Source organism: Tachyglossus aculeatus, chromosome 15 (assembly GCF_015852505.1).
Source record: "Tachyglossus aculeatus isolate mTacAcu1 chromosome 15, mTacAcu1.pri, whole genome shotgun sequence".
NCBI classification, from domain to species: Eukaryota; Metazoa; Chordata; class Mammalia; order Monotremata; family Tachyglossidae; genus Tachyglossus; species Tachyglossus aculeatus.
This window is the reverse complement of record NC_052080.1, coordinates 12,820,073-12,837,799: the sequence shown is the minus strand read 5'-3', so window position 1 is coordinate 12,837,799 and position 17,727 is coordinate 12,820,073. Positions and strand designations below refer to the sequence as shown.

Genomic DNA, 17,727 nt, shown 5'->3' with positions numbered 1-17,727 from the left:
GTACAAATAAAATAAATAAATAAATAAATAGTGCTCTGCACACAGTAAGCGCTCAACAAATACGACTGAATGAATCTGAGCTAATCAGGTCAGACCCAGTCCCCGTCCCATCGGGACTCACGCTCTATATTCAGTAACGAGATACGTGGCCCGAAGTAAGAGCTAAAATAACTTCCCTTTTTCAACTAGACTCGAATCCTCACTGTCTTTATTTCCTCACTTTACAACTCGAGCTAACTGACCGGCAGGGTTCAAAGTCCCCTAGCTCTCTGCCAACTTTTGTTTTTACCTGACGCTAAATGGCCTGAAGAAACAGCTCTGAAGCTGTTTAGCGCGTGGACCTAGGAATCAGGAGGCCTGGGATCTAATCCCTGCTCTGCCACGGGCCTGCTCTGTGACCTTGGGCAAACCACTTAACTTCTGTGCGCCTCTGTCCCCTCGTCACGGAATGGGGATTCAGTAACTCTCCTCCCTTCGACTTGTGGTAGTTGTTAAGCGCTCACTATGTGCCAGGCACTGCACTAAGTACTGGGGTAGACACAAGCTAATTGGGTTGGACGCGGTCCCTGTCCCATATAATAAAAACGTTGGTATTTGTTAAGCGCTTACTATGTGCATTGTTCTAAGCGCTGGGGGGGGATACAAGGTGTTCAAGGTTGTCCCACGTGGGGCTCACAGTCTTAATCCCCATTTTACAGATGAGGGAATAATAATAATGATGTTGGTATTTGTTAAGCACTTACTATAGGCCAAGCACTGTTCTAAGCACTGGGGGGGATACAAGGTGATCAAGGTTGTCTCATGTGGGGCTCACAGTCTTAATCCCCATTTTACAGATGAGGGAATAATAATAATAATAATAATGATGTTGGTATTTGTTAAGCACTTACTATATGCCAAGCACTGTTCTCAGCGCTGGAGGGGCTACAAGGTAATCAAGGTTGTCCATGTGGGGCTCACAGTCTTAATCCCCATTTTACAGATGAGGGAATAATAATAATAATAATTATAATGTTGGTATTAAGCGCTACTATATGCCAAGCACTGTTCTAAGCGCTGGGGGGATACAAGGTGATCAAGGTTGTCCCACGTGGGGCTCACAGTCTTAATCCCCATTTTACAGATGAGGGAATAATAATAATGTTTGTATTTGTTAAGCGCTTACTATATGCCAAGCACTAGTCTAAGCACTGGGGGGGATACAAGGTTATCAAGGTTGTCCCATGTGGGGCTCACAGTCTTAATCCCCATTTTACAGATGAGGGAATAATAATAATGATGTTGGTATTTGTTAAGCACTTACTATATGCCAAGCACTATTCTAAGCACTGGGGGGGATACAAGGTAATCAATCAATCAATCAATCATATTTATTGAGCGCTTACTATGTGCAGAGCACTGTACTAATCAAGGTTGTCTCATGTGGGGCTCACAGTCTTAATCCCCATTTTACAGATGAGGGAATAATAATAATGTTGGTATTTGTTAAGCACTTACTATATGCCAAGCACTGTTCTAAGCGCTGGGGGGGATACAAGGTGATCAAGGTTGTCCCATGTGGGGCTCACAGTCTTAATCCCCATTTTACAGATGAGGGAATAATAATAATAATAATGTTGGTATTTCTTAAGTGCTTACTATGTGCCAAGCACTGTTCTAAGCGCTGGGGGGGCTACAAGGTAATCAAGGTTGTCCATGTGGGGCTCACAGTCTTAATCCCTATTTTACAGATGAGGGAATAATAATAATAATAATGTTGGTATTAAGCACTACTATATGCCAAGCACTGTTCTAAGTGCTGGGGGGGATACAAGGTGATCAACGTTGTCCCACGTGGGGCTCACAGTCTCAATCCCTATTTTACAGATGAGGGAATAATAACAATGTTGGTATTTGTTAAGCACTTGCTATATGCCAAGCACTGTTCTAAGCGCTGGGGGACACACAAGGTGATCAAGGTTGTCCCATGTGGGGCTCACAGAGCCGCAAACGAAACAAAGCCCCCAAAAGCAAGACTTACAGTCGGATCAGAAACGGATGGTTGACCTCTTTGAGGACTGACTTCTCATTGTGCACGTGCTGCTCCTGTTTTAGACGGATGACGTCGGGAATGCTCATGACCTTGAGGGCGAAGTAATGCTTGGCTGTTCGCTCTTTGACCAGGTGAACCCGCCCAAAAGTACCAGTGCCTGGGGAGGAAAGGGGAGGGAAAAAAATGGGTTTCTCCAAACAAACAACTTTAGAGACTGAGGATCGATTCGCAACCTGAATGGAGTGTGGCACTACAACACCACCTTCGGTTTCCTCGCATTCATTCATTCAATCGTATTTATTGAGCGCTTACGGTGTGCAGAGCACTGTACTAAGCGCTTGGGAAGTACAACATATAGAGACGGTCCCTACCCAACAGCGGGCTCACAGTCTAGAAGGGGGAGACAGACAACAATTCAATCATTCAATCAATCGTATTTATTGAGCGCTTACTGTGTGCAGAGCACTGTACTAAGCGCTTGGAAAGTACAAGTTGGCAACATATAGAGACAGTCCCTACCCAACAGTGGGCTCACAGTCTAAAAGGGGGAGAATTCATTGAATTCATTCAATTCAATCAATCGTATAATCTGTCAGTGGGATTTACTGAGCGCTTACCGTTTGCAGAGCACTGTACTAGGCACTTGGGAGAGTCCAATACAACAGGGATTGGTAGACATGCTCTCTGCCCACACTATCTATTTATTTTTGTTAATAATAATAGTATTTGTTAAGCGCAAAGCACTGTTCTACCCACATATCTATTCTACTTATTTTATTTTGTTAGTATGTTTGGTTTTGTTCTCTGTCTCCCCCTTTTAGACTGTGAGCCCACTGTTGGGTAGGGACCGTCTCTATATTTGCCAACTTGTACTTCCCAAGCGCTTAGTACAGTGCTCTGCACACAGTAAGCACTCAATAAATACGATTGATGATGATGATGACTGTCTCTATATGTTGCCAACTTGTACTTCCCAAGCGCTTAGTGCAGTGCTCTGCACACAGTAAGCGCTCAATAAATACGATTGATGATGATGATGATGACTGTCTCTATATGTTGCCAACTTGTACTTCCCAAGCGCTTAGTACAGTGCTCTGCACACAGTAAGCACTCAATAAATACGATTGATTGATTGATTCTAAGCGCTGGGGAGGTTACAAGGTGATCAGGTTGTCCCAGGGGGGCTCACAGTTTTAATCCCCATTTTCCAGATGAGGTAACTGAGGCACAGAGAAGTTAAGTGACTCGCCCCAAGTCACACAGTTAATGATGTGCATCTAGCTTTGTTTCTATTTATTCTGACACCTGCCCACGTTTTGTTTTGTTCTGCCTCCCCCTTCTAGACTGTGAGCCCGTTGTTGAGTAGGTGCCGTCTCTATATGTTGCCAAATTGTACTTCCCAAGTGCTTAGTACAGTGCTCTGCATACAGCAAGCGCTCAATACAATTGATTGATTGATTGATCAGTCAAAGGTCACGAACAGCAAGTGGAGGAACCGGTATTAGAACCCGGGTCCTTCTGATTCTAGACTGTGAGCCCGCTGTTAGGTAGGAACTGTCGCTATGTGTTGCCGACTTGTACTTCCCAAGCGCTTAGTCCAGTGCTCTGCACACAGTAAGTGCTCAATAAATATGATTGATTGATTGATTGATTCCCAGGCTCTAGCCACTAGGCCTCGCTGCTTCACTCTCCACTGTGCTGTTTGTTTTATTCTCTCTAATGGGGTTCTGTTCGCATACCTGGAGAGTCATTCTCTCCATAAACCAAACAACCAGCGGTGCTAAAATAAACCATAATCAGGGAGGCTTCAACAACAAGACACTAATTAAATGTGTTCCCTTCCTCAACATGGTGCTGAGATCTTCCCTCTCGCGGGTGGTGTTTAACCCAAGGCCGCACTGCAGAGGTAAAGAAGCAGCGTGGCTCAGTAGAAAAAGCCCGGGCTTTGGAGTCAGTGGTCAATCAATCAATCAATCGTATTTATTGAGCGCTTACTGTGTGCAGAGCACTGTACTAAGCGCTTGGGAAGTCCAAGTTGGCAACACAAAGAGACAGTCCCTACCCAACAGTGGGCTCACAGTCTAAAAGGGGGAGACAGAGAACAAAACCAAACATAGTAACAAAATAAAATAGAATAGATATGTACAAGTAAAATAAATAGAGTAATAGATAGGCACAAACACGGAACGTGGTCATGGGTTCAAATCCCAGCTCTGCCAACGGCAAGTCACTTAACTTCTCTGTGCCTCAGTTCCCTCATCTGTCAAATGGGGACTGACTGTGAACCCCCCTTGGGAAAACCTGATCACCTTGTAACCTCTCCAGCGCTTAGAACAGTGCTTTGCACATAGTAAACGCTTAATAAATGCCATTATTATTATTAGCATCACCATCACCAATATTATTATTATTATTGAGCCCTGGCCTGGGAGTGAGAGGTGGGTTCTAGTTCCAGCTCCGCCGTTCGTCCGCTGTGTGACTGGGTGAAATGTGACTGGTTAGTTGTTTGCGAGCGATATACTGAATCTGAACCCTCTCCGGGGGTTTTATCATAGGGATGTCGTCTCTATATGTTGGGAAGGAGAATGCCAGGGGATGTTTGGAAAGAAGCCCAAAGCGGGAGATGAGGGGTGGGGGGCCGGGGGAGGGAAGAGGGGGTGCAGCTGAGGGGGCAGCGGCACTCAGGGTCCCGGCGGACCACCACTTCAATCAATCAATCAATCAATCGTATTTATTGAGCGCTTACTGTGTGCAGAGCACTGTACTAAGCGCTTGGGAAGTCCAAGTTGGCAACATACAGAGGCAGTCCCTACCCAACAGTGGGCTCACAGTCTAAAAGGGGGAGACAAAAACCCTTCTCCTCTCAACTTCCTCATCCCGAGTCCAAACGCCACAAGCCACCGCTTCGTGGGGAGTTGCAAAAAAGCCAGAAGTGCCTGCAGAAAGGAAATCCCCTTTCTTCCCTTCAACCCACCTCCTAAAACATTCCGGGTATGGCTTGTTTTGTTGTCTGTCTCCCCCTTCTAGCCTGTGAACCCGCTATTGGGTAGGGACCGTCTCTAGACGTTGCCAGCTTGGACTTCCCAGGCGCTTAGTACAGTGCTCTGCACCCAGTAAACGCTCAATGAATGAATGAACACCCAAGGTCAGAATTTACGTTAAGTTTCACTGAATCTCCTGAGCAATCAATCAATCAATCGTATTTATCAATCTTTTAGACTGTGAGCCCACTGTTGGGTAGGCACCTTGTATCTACCCCAGAGCTTAGAACAGTGCTTGGCACATAGTAAGCGCTTCACAAATACCAACATTATTATTATTATTATTACTGAAGAGCCAATCATCATCATCATCAATCGTATTTATTGAGCGCTTACTATGTGCAGAGCACTGTACTAAGCGCTTGGGAAGTACAAATTGGCAACATACAGAGACAGTCCCTACCCAACATTGGGCTCACAGTCTAAAAGGGGGAGACAGAGAACAAAACCCAACATACTAACAAAATAAAATAAATAGAATAGATATGTACAAATAAAATAAATAAATAGAGTAAAAAATATGTACAAACATATATACATATAATCATTTCTCTATGTGCAAAACTGATCTTTCCATAACGTTGCCCATTGCTCTTTAATCCTGAAAGCAAGGAGCGGCATAACTGAGTCAATTTAATGGTAATGTTCATATCATTTGCCTAATTCAGAGAAGACCGTGTTACTGAAAAAGCAAGGGCCCCACCGGTGTTCTGAAAACCACTTCCTCCCAAAACAAAACATTATTTCCTCCCGATAGCAACATCACCCCAGAGCCTGGTACTTAAAATAGACGATGCACCTCAGAACGGACTCTCCCTGAGAAAAGCCATTTTACACGGCGGTATCTAGGACTCTCAGTGCCTCCTGTATCTGTTGGAAAAGTTCCTAAGCGCTTAGTACAGTGCTCTGCACATAGTAAGCGCTCAATAAATATGATTGATTCCTCCGACTCTCCTGAGCCACCAGAAGCCTCTTGGAAGTTGTCACTGAACTGCTGCAGCCAGAGAGGAGTCAATCGGTCAATCAATCGCATTTATTGAGCGCTTACTGTGTGCAGAGCACTGTACTAAGCGCTTGGGAAGTCCAAGTTGGCAACATATAGAGAACAGTGGGCTCACAGTCTAGAAAAAAAGCAATCGTAGTCGGCAGGAAGTGATACTTGCGGCCGAGGGAACGCCTTTTTGTGTCACTTGGGTAAAAACAAGAAATGAAGCATGTTTCTGACTTTCCTCTCAAAATTTTCCAAACGCAGATGAGGAAGAGGGGCTGAGGACTTTTCTGATCTTCATCATCCCTCTAAGCTGTCAGCTCTATGTAGGCAGGGAAGGTTTCTACCAATGCTGCTACATTGTACTCTCCTAGGCGCTTAGTACAGTGCTCTGCACACATTAAGTACTCAGGAAACGCTAGTGATCGATTGATCCCTCCCTATCCAGACGACAGTTCAGAAGAACAACCTAGTCTAGACCAATGCTGCTACACTGTACTCTCCTAGGCGCTTAGTACAGTGCTCTGCACACATTAAGTGCTCAGGAAACGCCAGTGATCGACTGATCCCTCCCTATCCAAACGACAGTTCAGAAGAACAACCTAGTCTAGACCAATGCTGCTACACTGTACTCTCCTAGGCGCTTAGTACAGTGCTCTGCACACATTAAGTGCTCAGGAAACGCCAGTGATCGATTGATCCCTCCCTATCCAAACGACAGTTCAGAAGAACAACCTAGTCTAGACCAATGCTGCTACACTGTACTCTCCTAGGCGCTTAGTACAGTGCTCTGCACACATTAAGTGCTCAGGAAACGCCAGTGATCGATTGATCCCTCCCTATCCAAACGACAGTTCAGAAGAACAACCTAGTCTAGACTAATTCTGAACCAAAGTTGGATTTTCCTCCCGTCACCTGAACTAGACCATTAGGGTTGGGGCAGGACGAAGAGACGACAGGGAAAGCGGAGAGGAAGAAGTCGCATCGCCTCTCCATAAATCATCCATTCAACGTCTTTATTGAGCGCTTACTGTGTGCAGAGCACTGTACTAAGCAGCGTGGCTCAGTGGGAAGAGCCCGGGTTTTGGAGTCAGAGGTCATGGGTTCGAGTCCCGGCTCCGCCACATCTGCTGTGTGACCTTGGGCAAATCACTTAACTTCTCTGCGCCTCAGTTACCTCATCTGGAAAAGGGGGATGAAGACTGTGAGCCCCACGTGGGACAACCTGATCACCCTGTATCTCCCCCAGCGCTTAGAAGAGTGCTTTGCACATAGCAGGCGCTTAACAAAATGCCAACATTATTATCAGCGCTTAGAACAGTGCTTTGCACATAGTAAGTGCTTAATAAATGCCATCATTATTATTATTATTATTCTTAAGCGCTTGGGAAGTACAAGTTGGCAACATATAGAGACGGTCCCTACCCAACAGTGGGCTTACAGTCTAGAAGCAAGCAATCATATTTATTGGGTGCTTACTGCATGCAGCGCACCGTAGAGTACAATATAACAGACAAATTCCCGGCCCACACGCGCTTACGGTCTAGAGGGGGAGGCAGACATTGATATAAATAAATCAATTGCGGATGTGACATACGTGCCGGATGAATAAAAGGAGCAAGTCAGGGTGACTCAGAAGGGAGGGGAAGAAAAGCAAAGGCCGGCTTAGTCAAGGACGGCCTCGTGGACGAGGTATGCCTTCAATAACAGAGTTGGCAGACACAGTCCCTGCCTACGAGATGCTTACGCATCTATTTATTTTATTTTGTTAGTTTGGTTTTGTTCTCTGTCTCCCCCTTTTAGACTGTGAGCCCGCTGTTGGGTAGGGACTGTCTCTATATGTTGCCGACTTGTACCTCCCAAGCGCTTAGTCCAGTGCTCTGCACACAGTAAGCGCTCAATAAATACGATTGATGATGATGATGATAAAAGTCCAATATAACAGAGTTGGCAGACACAGTCCCTGCCTACGAGATGCTTACACATCTATTTATTTTATTTTGTTAGTTTGGTTTTGTTCTCTGTCTCCCCCTTTTAGACTGTGAGCCCGCTGTTGGGTAGGGACTGTCTCTATATGTTGCCAACTTGTACCTCCCAAGCGCTTAGTCCAGTGCTCTGCACACAGTAAGTGCTCAATAAATACGATTGATGATGATGATGATAAAAGTCCAATATAACAGAGTTGGCACACAGTCCCTGCCTACGAGAGGCTTACATATCTATTCTATTTATTTTATTTTGTTAGTTTGGTTTTGTTCTCTGTCTCCCCCTCTTAGACTGTGAGCCCGCTGTTGGGTAGGGACTGTCTCTATATGTTGCCAACTTGTACCTCCCAAGCGCTCAGTCCAGTGCTCTGCACACAGTAAGCGCTCAATAAATACGATTGATTGATTGATTGATAGAAGGACAAGTTATACTTGCAGGGAACATAACACAATACTAATGGTTGTGATAGTTGCTAAGCACTCACCACTCTACTAAACTGGGGTGGATAAACTGCCATCAGATTAGACCCAGTCCCTGTCCCCCACAGGGTTCTCTGTCATTGAGAAAGAGAGAAGAAGCCCTGAATCCCCATTTTACAAATGAAGAAACAGCCACAGGGAAGTGACTTGGCCAAGGTCATGCAGTGGGGCGCTCACTTTATATTCACCCCACCCCCACAGCATTATGTACATAACCGCATACTCTGCCACTACCCCATCTGCAATTTATTTTCACGCGTGCTCTCCATCTAGACTGTAAGCTCCCTGTGGTCGTGGACAATGTGGTCATGAAGCAGTGTGGCTCAGTGGAAAGAGCAAGGGCTTTGGAGTGAGAGGTCGTGGGTTCAAATCCCGGCTCCGCCCCTTGTCAGCTGGGTGACCTTGGGCAAGTCACTTAACTTCTCTGGGCCTCAGTTACCTCATCTGTAAAATGGGGGTTGACTGTGAGCCCCCGTGGGACAGCCTGATCACCTTGTATCCCCCCAGCGCTTAGAACAGTGCTTTGCACATAGTAAGCGCTTAATTAATGCCATTATTATTATTATTATTATTATTCATTCAATCGTATTTATTACTCCAAGGAGATAATAATAATAATGGCATTTATAAAGTGCTTACTATGTGCAAAGCACTGGGGAGGTCTCAAGGTGACCAGGTTGTCCCACGGGGGGCTCACAGTCTTCACCCCCATTCTATAGATGAGGGAACTGAGGCACAGAGAAGTTAAGAGAAGTAGCGTGGCTCAGTGGAAAGAGCCCGGGCTTTGGAGTCAGAGGTCATGGGTTCAAATCCCAGCCCCGCCACTTGCCCGCTGTGTGACTTCGGGCAGGTCACTTCACTTCTCCGGGCCTCAGTTCCCTCCTCTGTAAAATGGGGATGAAGACCGTGGGACAACCTGATCACCCTGTAACCTCCCCAGCGCTTAGAAGGGTGCTTTGCACATCGTAAGCGCTTAATAAATGCCATCATTATTATTATTTTACTATTCTTACAGTGCTCGGCACACAGTAAACACCCCAACACGACCGACTGCTCTATGGGCCAGCAATGGTCTTGGCCCCAGCTTTGATTCAGGGTCAATCAATCGTATTTATTGAGCGCTTACTGTGTGCAGAGCACTGTACTAAGCGCTTGGGAAGTACAAGTCGGCAACATATAGAGACAGTCCCTATCCAACAGCGGGCTCACAGTCTAGAAGGGTCACAACTGGCACCAGGCTGGTTCCACAATGACAGGGGGTGGTTAAAGCGAAGGCCGGGGTGATGTGGGCCTATTTTAGAACTCGCCTCCATCTCTTTCTCGTCAGTCTTACCCATTCGGGGTGCGTCACTAGGGCCAGGTGCCCCGAGCCTCCCGAAGGAACGTCTGGCAGTGAGGCACGATGCTCGCTTCGACTAATAACAATGATTATTATGGCATTAAGCACTTACTGGGGCGGTTAAAAGATTATGAGATTGGCCCCAGTTCCCGTGTGAGCCATCCGGGGCTCGTAATAATAACAATAATGACATTTATTAAACGCTTACTGTGTGCAAAGCACTGTTCTTCTAGACTGTGAGCCTGCTGTTGGGTAGGGACCGTCTCTATATGTTGCCAACTTGTCAATCAATCGTATTTATTGAGCGCTTACTGTGTGCAGAGCACTGTACTAAGCGCTTGGGAAGTCCAAGTTGGCAACATCTGGAGACGGTCCCTACCCAACAGTGGGCTCACAGTCTAGAAGGGGGAGATGGAGCACAAAACCAAACATATTAACAAAATAAAATAAATAGAATAGATATGTACAAGTAAAATAAATAGAGTAATAAATCTGCACAAACATATATACAGGTGCTGTGGGGAAGGGAAGGAGGTAAGGTGGGGGGGATGGAGAGGGAGAGGAAGGAGGGGGCTCAGTGTGGGAAGGCCTCCTGGAGGAGGTGAGCTCTCAGTAGGGCTTTGAAGGGAGGAAGAGAGCGAGCTTGGTGGATGGGCAGAGGGAGGGCATTCCAGGCCCGGGTGTCGATGGCGGGACAGGTGAGAACGAGGCACGGTGAGGACATTATCATCATCAATCGTATTTATTGAGCGTTTACTATGTGCAGAGCACTGGACTAAGCGCTTGGGAAGTACAAACTGGCAACATATAGAGACAGTCCCTACCCAACATTGGGCTCACAGTCTAAAAGGGGGAGACAGAGAACAAAACCAAACATACTAACAAAATAAAATAAATAGAATAGATATGCCCAAGTAAAATAAATAGAGTAATAAATCTGTACAAACATATATACATATATACAGGTGCTGTGGGGAAGGGAAGGAGGTAAGATGGGGGGGGACGGAGAGGGAGAGGAAGGAGGGGGCTCAGTGTGGGAAGGCCTCCTGGAGGAGGTGAGCTCTCAGCAGGGCTTTGAAGGGAGGAAGAGAGCGAGCTTGGAGGATGGGCAGAGGGATTGGGGGCATTCCAGGCCCAGGGGTTGATGGCGGGACAGGCGATAACGAGGCACGGGGAGGAGATTAGCGGTGGCAGAGGAGCGGAGGGTGCGGGCTGGGCTGGAGAAGGAGAGAAGGGAGGTGAGGGAGGAGGGGGCGAGGGGATGGGAGACTCTAGGGCCCACAGACACACACCAATTCCCCAGACCTCTCCATCTGGGCAGGTAGTTGCATGTCTTCCATTGTGTGTGCATCAGCGGGTGTTTCCTTCCATCACCTTGGGAACCACTACGGAATCATTTTCTCTCTCCCCAAGGGAGTCGGTCCGCAGGCACTAACAGCCCAGGCCCACCGAGTCTGGGAGGAGAAAGGAGGAAGGCCGGGCCACGGAAAGGCCGGCGGGGAGCTCGCGCGTGATCCCGGCCAAAAAGAAAGGGGAGAGGCTCCATCTTCTTGTTTTTCATGGTGTGTGTTAAGCGCCAAGCACTGCTGTGAGCGCTGCGGTCCACAGTTCACGTCCACCACGGGGCTCACAGTCTTAATCCCCCTTTTAGGGAGGAGGGAACCAAGGCACAGGGTTCTAGACTGTGAGCCCACTGTTGGGTAGGGACCGTCTCTAACTTGTACTTCCCAAGCGCTTAGTACAGTGCTCTGCACACAGTAAGTGCTCAATAAATGTGATTGAATGAATGAACAGTGCTTTGCACATAGTAAGCGCTTAATAAATGCCATTATTATTATTATTACTATTATTATTATAAGAGTTAATCTCATCTCTCTGAAAAGGCCTTGGCAAAGCAGGACGGTGGAGCAGAAAAGCACTTCAAGTTATCTTCCTGCTCTCCGATCCTACCATCAGTCTGTAAACTCCTTGAGGGCAAGGGTCATTTTCCTGATCAATCAATTGTATTTATTGAGAGCTTACTGTGTACAGAGCACTGTACTAAGCGCTTGGGAAGTACAAGTTGGCAACATATGGAGACAGTCCTTACCCAACAGCGGGCTCACAGTCTAAAAGGGGGAGACACAGAACAAAACCAAACATAATAACAAAATAAAATAAATAGATCACCTGGTAACCTCCCCAGTGCTTAGAACAGTGCTTTGTACTTAGTAAGCGCTTAATAAATACAATTGAATGAATGAACAGTGCTTTGCACATAGTAAGTGCTTAATAAATGCCATTATTATTATTATTATTACTATTATTATAAGAGTTAATCTCATCTTTCTGAAAAGGCCTTGGCAAAGCAGGACGGTGGAGCAGAAAAGCACTTCAAGTTATCCTCCTGCTCTCTGATCCTACTATCAGTCTGTAAACTCCTTGAGGGCAAGGGTCATTTTCCTGATCAATCAATCAATCAATTGTATTTATTGAGCACTTACTGTGTGCAGAGCACTGTACTAAGCGCTTGGGAAGTACAAGTTGGCAACATATGGAGACGGTCCCTACCCAACAGCGGGCTCACAGTCTAAAAGGGGGAGACAGAGAACAAAACCAAACATACTAACAAAATAAAATAAATAGATCACCTTGTAACCTCCCCAGCGCTTAACAGTGCTTTGCACTTAGTAAGCACTTAATAAATGCTATTTTAAAAAAAAGGTGATCAGGTTGTCCCACTGGGGGCTCACAGTCTTAATCCCCATTTTCCAGATGAGGGAACTGAGGCCCAGAGAAGTGAAGTGGCTTGCCCAAAGTCACACGGCTGACAATTGGCGGAGCCGGGATTTGAACCCACGACCTCTGACTCCAAAGCCCGGGCTCTTTCCACTGAGCCACGCTGCTTCTCTATGAGTTGACACGATAACCACAGGTCCCGTGAACTAAGTCGCAGAATGTGTCTTCAACCCGGAGATCTCTAGATGCTTACAACTTTTCTCTGAAGAACTAAACTTAGAGAAGCAGCGTGGCTCAGTGGAAAGAGCACAGGGCTTTGGAGTCAGAGGTCGTGGGTTCAAATCCCGGCACTGCCAATTGTCAGCCGTGTGACTTTGGGCAAGTCACTTCACTTCTCTGGGCCTCAGTTACCTCATCTGTAAAATGGGGATGAAGACTGTGAGCCCCATGTGGGCCAACCTGATCACCTTGTAACCTCCCCAGCTCTTAGAACAGTGCTTTGCACATAGTAAGCGCTTAATAAATGCCATCATTATTATTATTAAACTCTGGGTTCCACCTACCGAAGCCGAACACGCGAGACGCCCGAAACACACACAAAACACCCAAATCCTCCGCATCAAAATGACTCAAAGACCAAGATAAATAAGAAGAGGACTACAAGAAGTTCGGGAAGGCATATTTATTCACTCATTCATTCAATCGTACTTATTGAGCGCTTACTGTGTGCAGAGCACCGTACTAAGCGCTTGGGAAGTACAAGTTGGCAACATCTAGAGACGGTCCCAACCCAACAGCGGGCTCACTGAAGGGTGTGACACCTGGCGTCTGTCACAGCGAAGCAGCGTGGCTCAGTGGAAAGAGCCCGGGCTTTGGAGTCGGAGGTCATGGGTTCAAATCCCGGCTCCGCCACTTGTCAGCTGCGTGACTTTGGGCAAGTCACTTCACTTCTCTGGGCCTCAGTTACCTCATCTGTAAAATGGGGATTAAGACTGTGAGCCCCACGTGGGACAACCTCATCACCTTGTGAACTCCCCAGCGCTTAGAACAGTGCTTTGCACATAGTAAGCGCTTAACAAATGCCGTCATTATTATTATTGAGCGTCGACGGTGGGCAGAGCACTGTACTAAGGGGTTGGGAGAGTATCACAGTGCTTACTGTGATCGATTGGCAACACAGATTGGGCCGGAGTCATGAACCGGCACTTTGGAATACGACAAAGTGAGATCAATGCCGGAATGAATGAATGCGCAGAAAATGTACTAAGCGATTATGCGAGTGCAATCAATCAATCGTATTTATTGAGCGCTTACTATGTGCAGAGCACTGGACTAAGCGCTTGGGAAGTACAAATTGGCAACATATAGAGACAGTCCCTACCCAACAGTGGGCTCACAGTCTAAAAGGGGGAGACAGAGAACAAAACCAAACATACTAACAAAATAAAATAAATAGAATAGATATGTACAAATAAATTAAATAAATAAATAGAGTAAAAAAAGTGCAAGAAGGAATCAGTGCCGGAATGAATGAATGTGCAGAACACTGTACGAAGCGCTTATGTGATTGTACGAAGGAATCAGTGCTGGAATGAATGAATGAATGAATGAATGTGCAGGGCACTGTACTAAGCGCTTATGCAATTACACGAAGGAATCAATCAGTGCCGGAATAAATTAATGAATGAATGTGCAGAACACTGTAAGAATAACAATAATAATAATAATGATGGTATTTGTTAAGCGCTTACTATGTGCAAAGCACTGTTCTAAGCGCTGGGGAGGTTACAAGCTGATCATTTTGTCCCACGGGGGGCTCACAGTCAATCCCCATTTTACAGATGAGGGAACTGAGGCCCAGGGAAGTGAAGTGACTCGCCCAAAGTCACACGGCTGACAAGTGGCGGGGCCGGGACTTGAACCCGAAGGACTCAATTCATTCATTCATTCATTCCATCGTATTTATTGAGCGCTTACTGTGTGCAGAGCACTGTACTAAGCGCTTGCGACGTACAGGCTGGCAACATATAGAGACAATCCCTACCCCACAGCGGGCTCACAGTGTAGAAAAGTGGGCTCACCCCGGAGGACAACCTGATCACCTTGTATTCATTCATTCATTCCATCGTATTTATTGAGCGCTTACTGTGTGCAGAGCACTGTACTGAGCGCTTGGGAAGTCCAAGTTGGTAATATATAGAGACGGTCCCTACCCAACAGCGGGCTCACAGTCTAGAAGAGTGGGCTCACCCCGAGGGACAACCTGATCACCTTGTATTGATTCATTCATTCCATCGTATTTATTGAGCGCTTACTGGGTGCAGAGCACTGTACTGAGCGCTTGGGAAGTCCAAGTTGGTAATAGATAGAGACGGGCTCACCCGGGGGACAACCTGATCACCTTGTATTCATTCATTCATTCCACCGTATTTATTGAGCGCTTACTGTGTGCAGAGCACTGTATTGAGTGCTTGGGAAGTACAAGTTGGCAACATATCATCATCATCATCAATCGTATTTATTGAGCACTTACTGTGTGCAGAGCACTGTACTAAGCGCTTGGGAAGTACAAATTGGCAACATATAGAGACAGTCCCTACCCAACAGCAGGCTCACAGTCTAAAAGGGGGAGACAGAGAACAAAACCAAACATCCTAACAAAATAAAATAAATAGAATATATAGGTACACAGTCTCACAGTCTAAAAGTCTATGTATATATGTCTGTACATATTTATTACTCTATTTATTTATTTATTTTACTTGTACCTATCTATTCTATTTCTTTATTTTGTTAGTATGTTGGGTTTTGTTCTCCGTCTACCCCTTTTAGACTGTGAGCCCACTGTTGGGTAGGGACTGTCTCTGTTGCCAACTTGGACTTCCCAAGCGCTTAGTACAGTGCTCTGCACATAGTAAGCGCTCAATAAATACGATTGATGATGATGATGATGACTGTCTCTATATGTTGCCAATCTGTACTTCCCGTGCGCTTAGTACAGTGCTCTGCACATAGTAAGCGCTCAATAAATACGATTGATGATGATGATAAAATAAATAGAATAGATAGGTACCGCTTACAACAGTGCTGGGCACATAGTGAGCGCTTCATACATGCCTTTATTATTATTATTATTATAGATCAAGAGATAGAGGAGAGTGGAGAAGAGCCCGGGCTTCGGAGTCAGAGGGCATGGGTTCGAATCCCGGCCCCGGCACCTGTCTGCTGTGTGACCTCGGGCAAGTCGCTTCGCTTCTCTGAGCCTCAGTTCCCTCCTCTGGAAAATGGGGATGAAGGCTGTCAGCCCCACGTGGGACAACCTGATCTCCTTGGAACCTCCCCAGCGTTTAGAACAGTGCTTGGCACGTAGTAAGCGCTTCATACATGCCTTTATTATTATTATTATAGATCAAGAGCTAGAGGAGCAGCGTGGCCCAGTGGAGAAGAGCCCGGGCTTCGGAGTCAGAGGGCATGGGTTCGAATCCCGGCTCCGCCACCTGTCTGCTGTGTGACCTCGGGCGAGTCGCTTCGCTTCTCTGAGCCTCAGTTCCCTCCTCTGGAAAATGGGGATGAAGGCTGTCAGCCCCACGTGGGACAACCTGATCTCCTTGGAACCTCCCCAGCGTTTAGAACAGTGCTTGGCACGTAGTAAGCGCTTCATACATGCCTTTATTATTATTATTATAGATCAAGAGCTAGAGGAGCAGCGTGGCCCAGTGGAGAAGAGCCCGGGCTTCGGAGTCAGAGGGCATGGGTTCGAATCCCGGCTCCGCCACCTGTCTGCTGTGTGACCTCGGGCGAGTCGCTTCGCTTCTCTGAGCCTCAGTTCCCTCCTCTGGAAAATGGGGATGAAGGCTGTCAGCCCCACGTGGGACAACCTGATCTCCTTGGAACCTCCCCACCGTTTAGAACAGTGCTTGGCACGTAGTAAGCGCTTCATACATGCCTTTATTATTATTATTATTATAGATCACGAGCTAGAGGAGCAGCGTGGCCCAGTGGAGAAGAGCCCGGGCTTCGGAGTCAGAGGGCATGGGTTCGAATCCCGGCCCCGCCACCTGTCTGCTGTGTGACCTCGGGCGAGTCGCTTCGCTTCTCTGAGCCTCAGTTCCCTCATCTGTAAAATGGGGATGAAGACTGTCAGCCCTACGTGGGACAACCTGATCTCCTTGGAACCTCCCCAGCGTTTAGAACAGTGCTGGGCACGTGGTAAGCGCTTCATACATGCCTTTATTATTATTATTATAGATCAGGAGATAGAGGAGAGTGGAGAAGAGCCCGGGCTTTGGAGTCAGAGGGCATGGGTTCGAATCCCGGCCCCGCCACCTGTCTGCTGTGTGACCTCGGGCGAGTCGCTTCGCTTCTCTGAGCCTCAGTTCCCTCCTCTGGGAAATGGGGATGAAGGCTGTCAGCCCCACGTGGGACAACCTGATCTCCTTGGAACCTCCCCAGCGTTTAGAACAGTGCTTGGCACGTAGTAAGCGCTTAATAAATACCATTATTATGAAAAGGGAGACTCACCGACGGTGGCCAGCGTGTCGAAGTCCTGCAGCCGGTAGCCGGGCGGGTCGGTCCCCGGGCCGGGCGCGGGGGCGGCCACCTCGACGCCCCCCGGGGCGGGCGTACTGGACGCCCCCCCGTCCCCCTCCATGCAGGCCCGGGGCTCAGCGCCCGCCGCCGCCCGCCCGCCGCAGCCGCCTCAGCCGGCCCCGCGCGCCCGCAGCCATGCACCGTTGCATGCACCGGCAGCCATGCACCGCCGCATGCAGGCATGCAGCCATGCACCGCCCCGCACGGCCCCGCCCCGACAACAATAGGGGCCCGGGGAGGCCCCGCCCACAAAGGCGGCTCCAGCTGCGCATGCGCGCCTCCCCCTCCCGGCCCCAGGACCGGCGGGCGGATGTGCGCCTGCGCGCCTCCCCCTCCCATCCTCAGGAGGGGCGGGAGGGCGTGCGCCTGCGCGCCCCCTCCCATCCCCAGGACGGGAGGGACGATGTGCGCATGCGCGCCCCCTCCCATCCCCACGACGGGCGGGAGGATGTGCGCCTGCGCGCCCCCCTCCCATCCCCAGGACGGGCGGGAGGATGTGCGCATGCGCGCCCCCTCCAAGCCCCAGGACGGGAGGGACGATGTGCGCATGCGCG

The 17,727-nt window shown here is 47.9% G+C and overlaps 1 protein-coding gene across 1 annotated transcript in view; it reads right to left on the bottom strand.

The window, feature by feature from the left end:
* PRKX (protein kinase X-linked) overlaps nt 1–17,234 on the bottom strand; it is a 47,585-nt gene extending 30,351 nt beyond the window's left edge. Inside the window, exons 1-2 of the mRNA XM_038757129.1 lie at nt 17,105–17,234; nt 2,021–2,189 (exon numbers count right to left, since the gene is read on the bottom strand). Of these exons, the coding sequence (XP_038613057.1) occupies nt 2,021–2,189; nt 17,105–17,234 (299 nt within the window). The remainder of the gene's footprint in view (nt 1–2,020; nt 2,190–17,104) is intronic.
* Nucleotides 17,235–17,727: the final 493 nt, after the last annotated feature.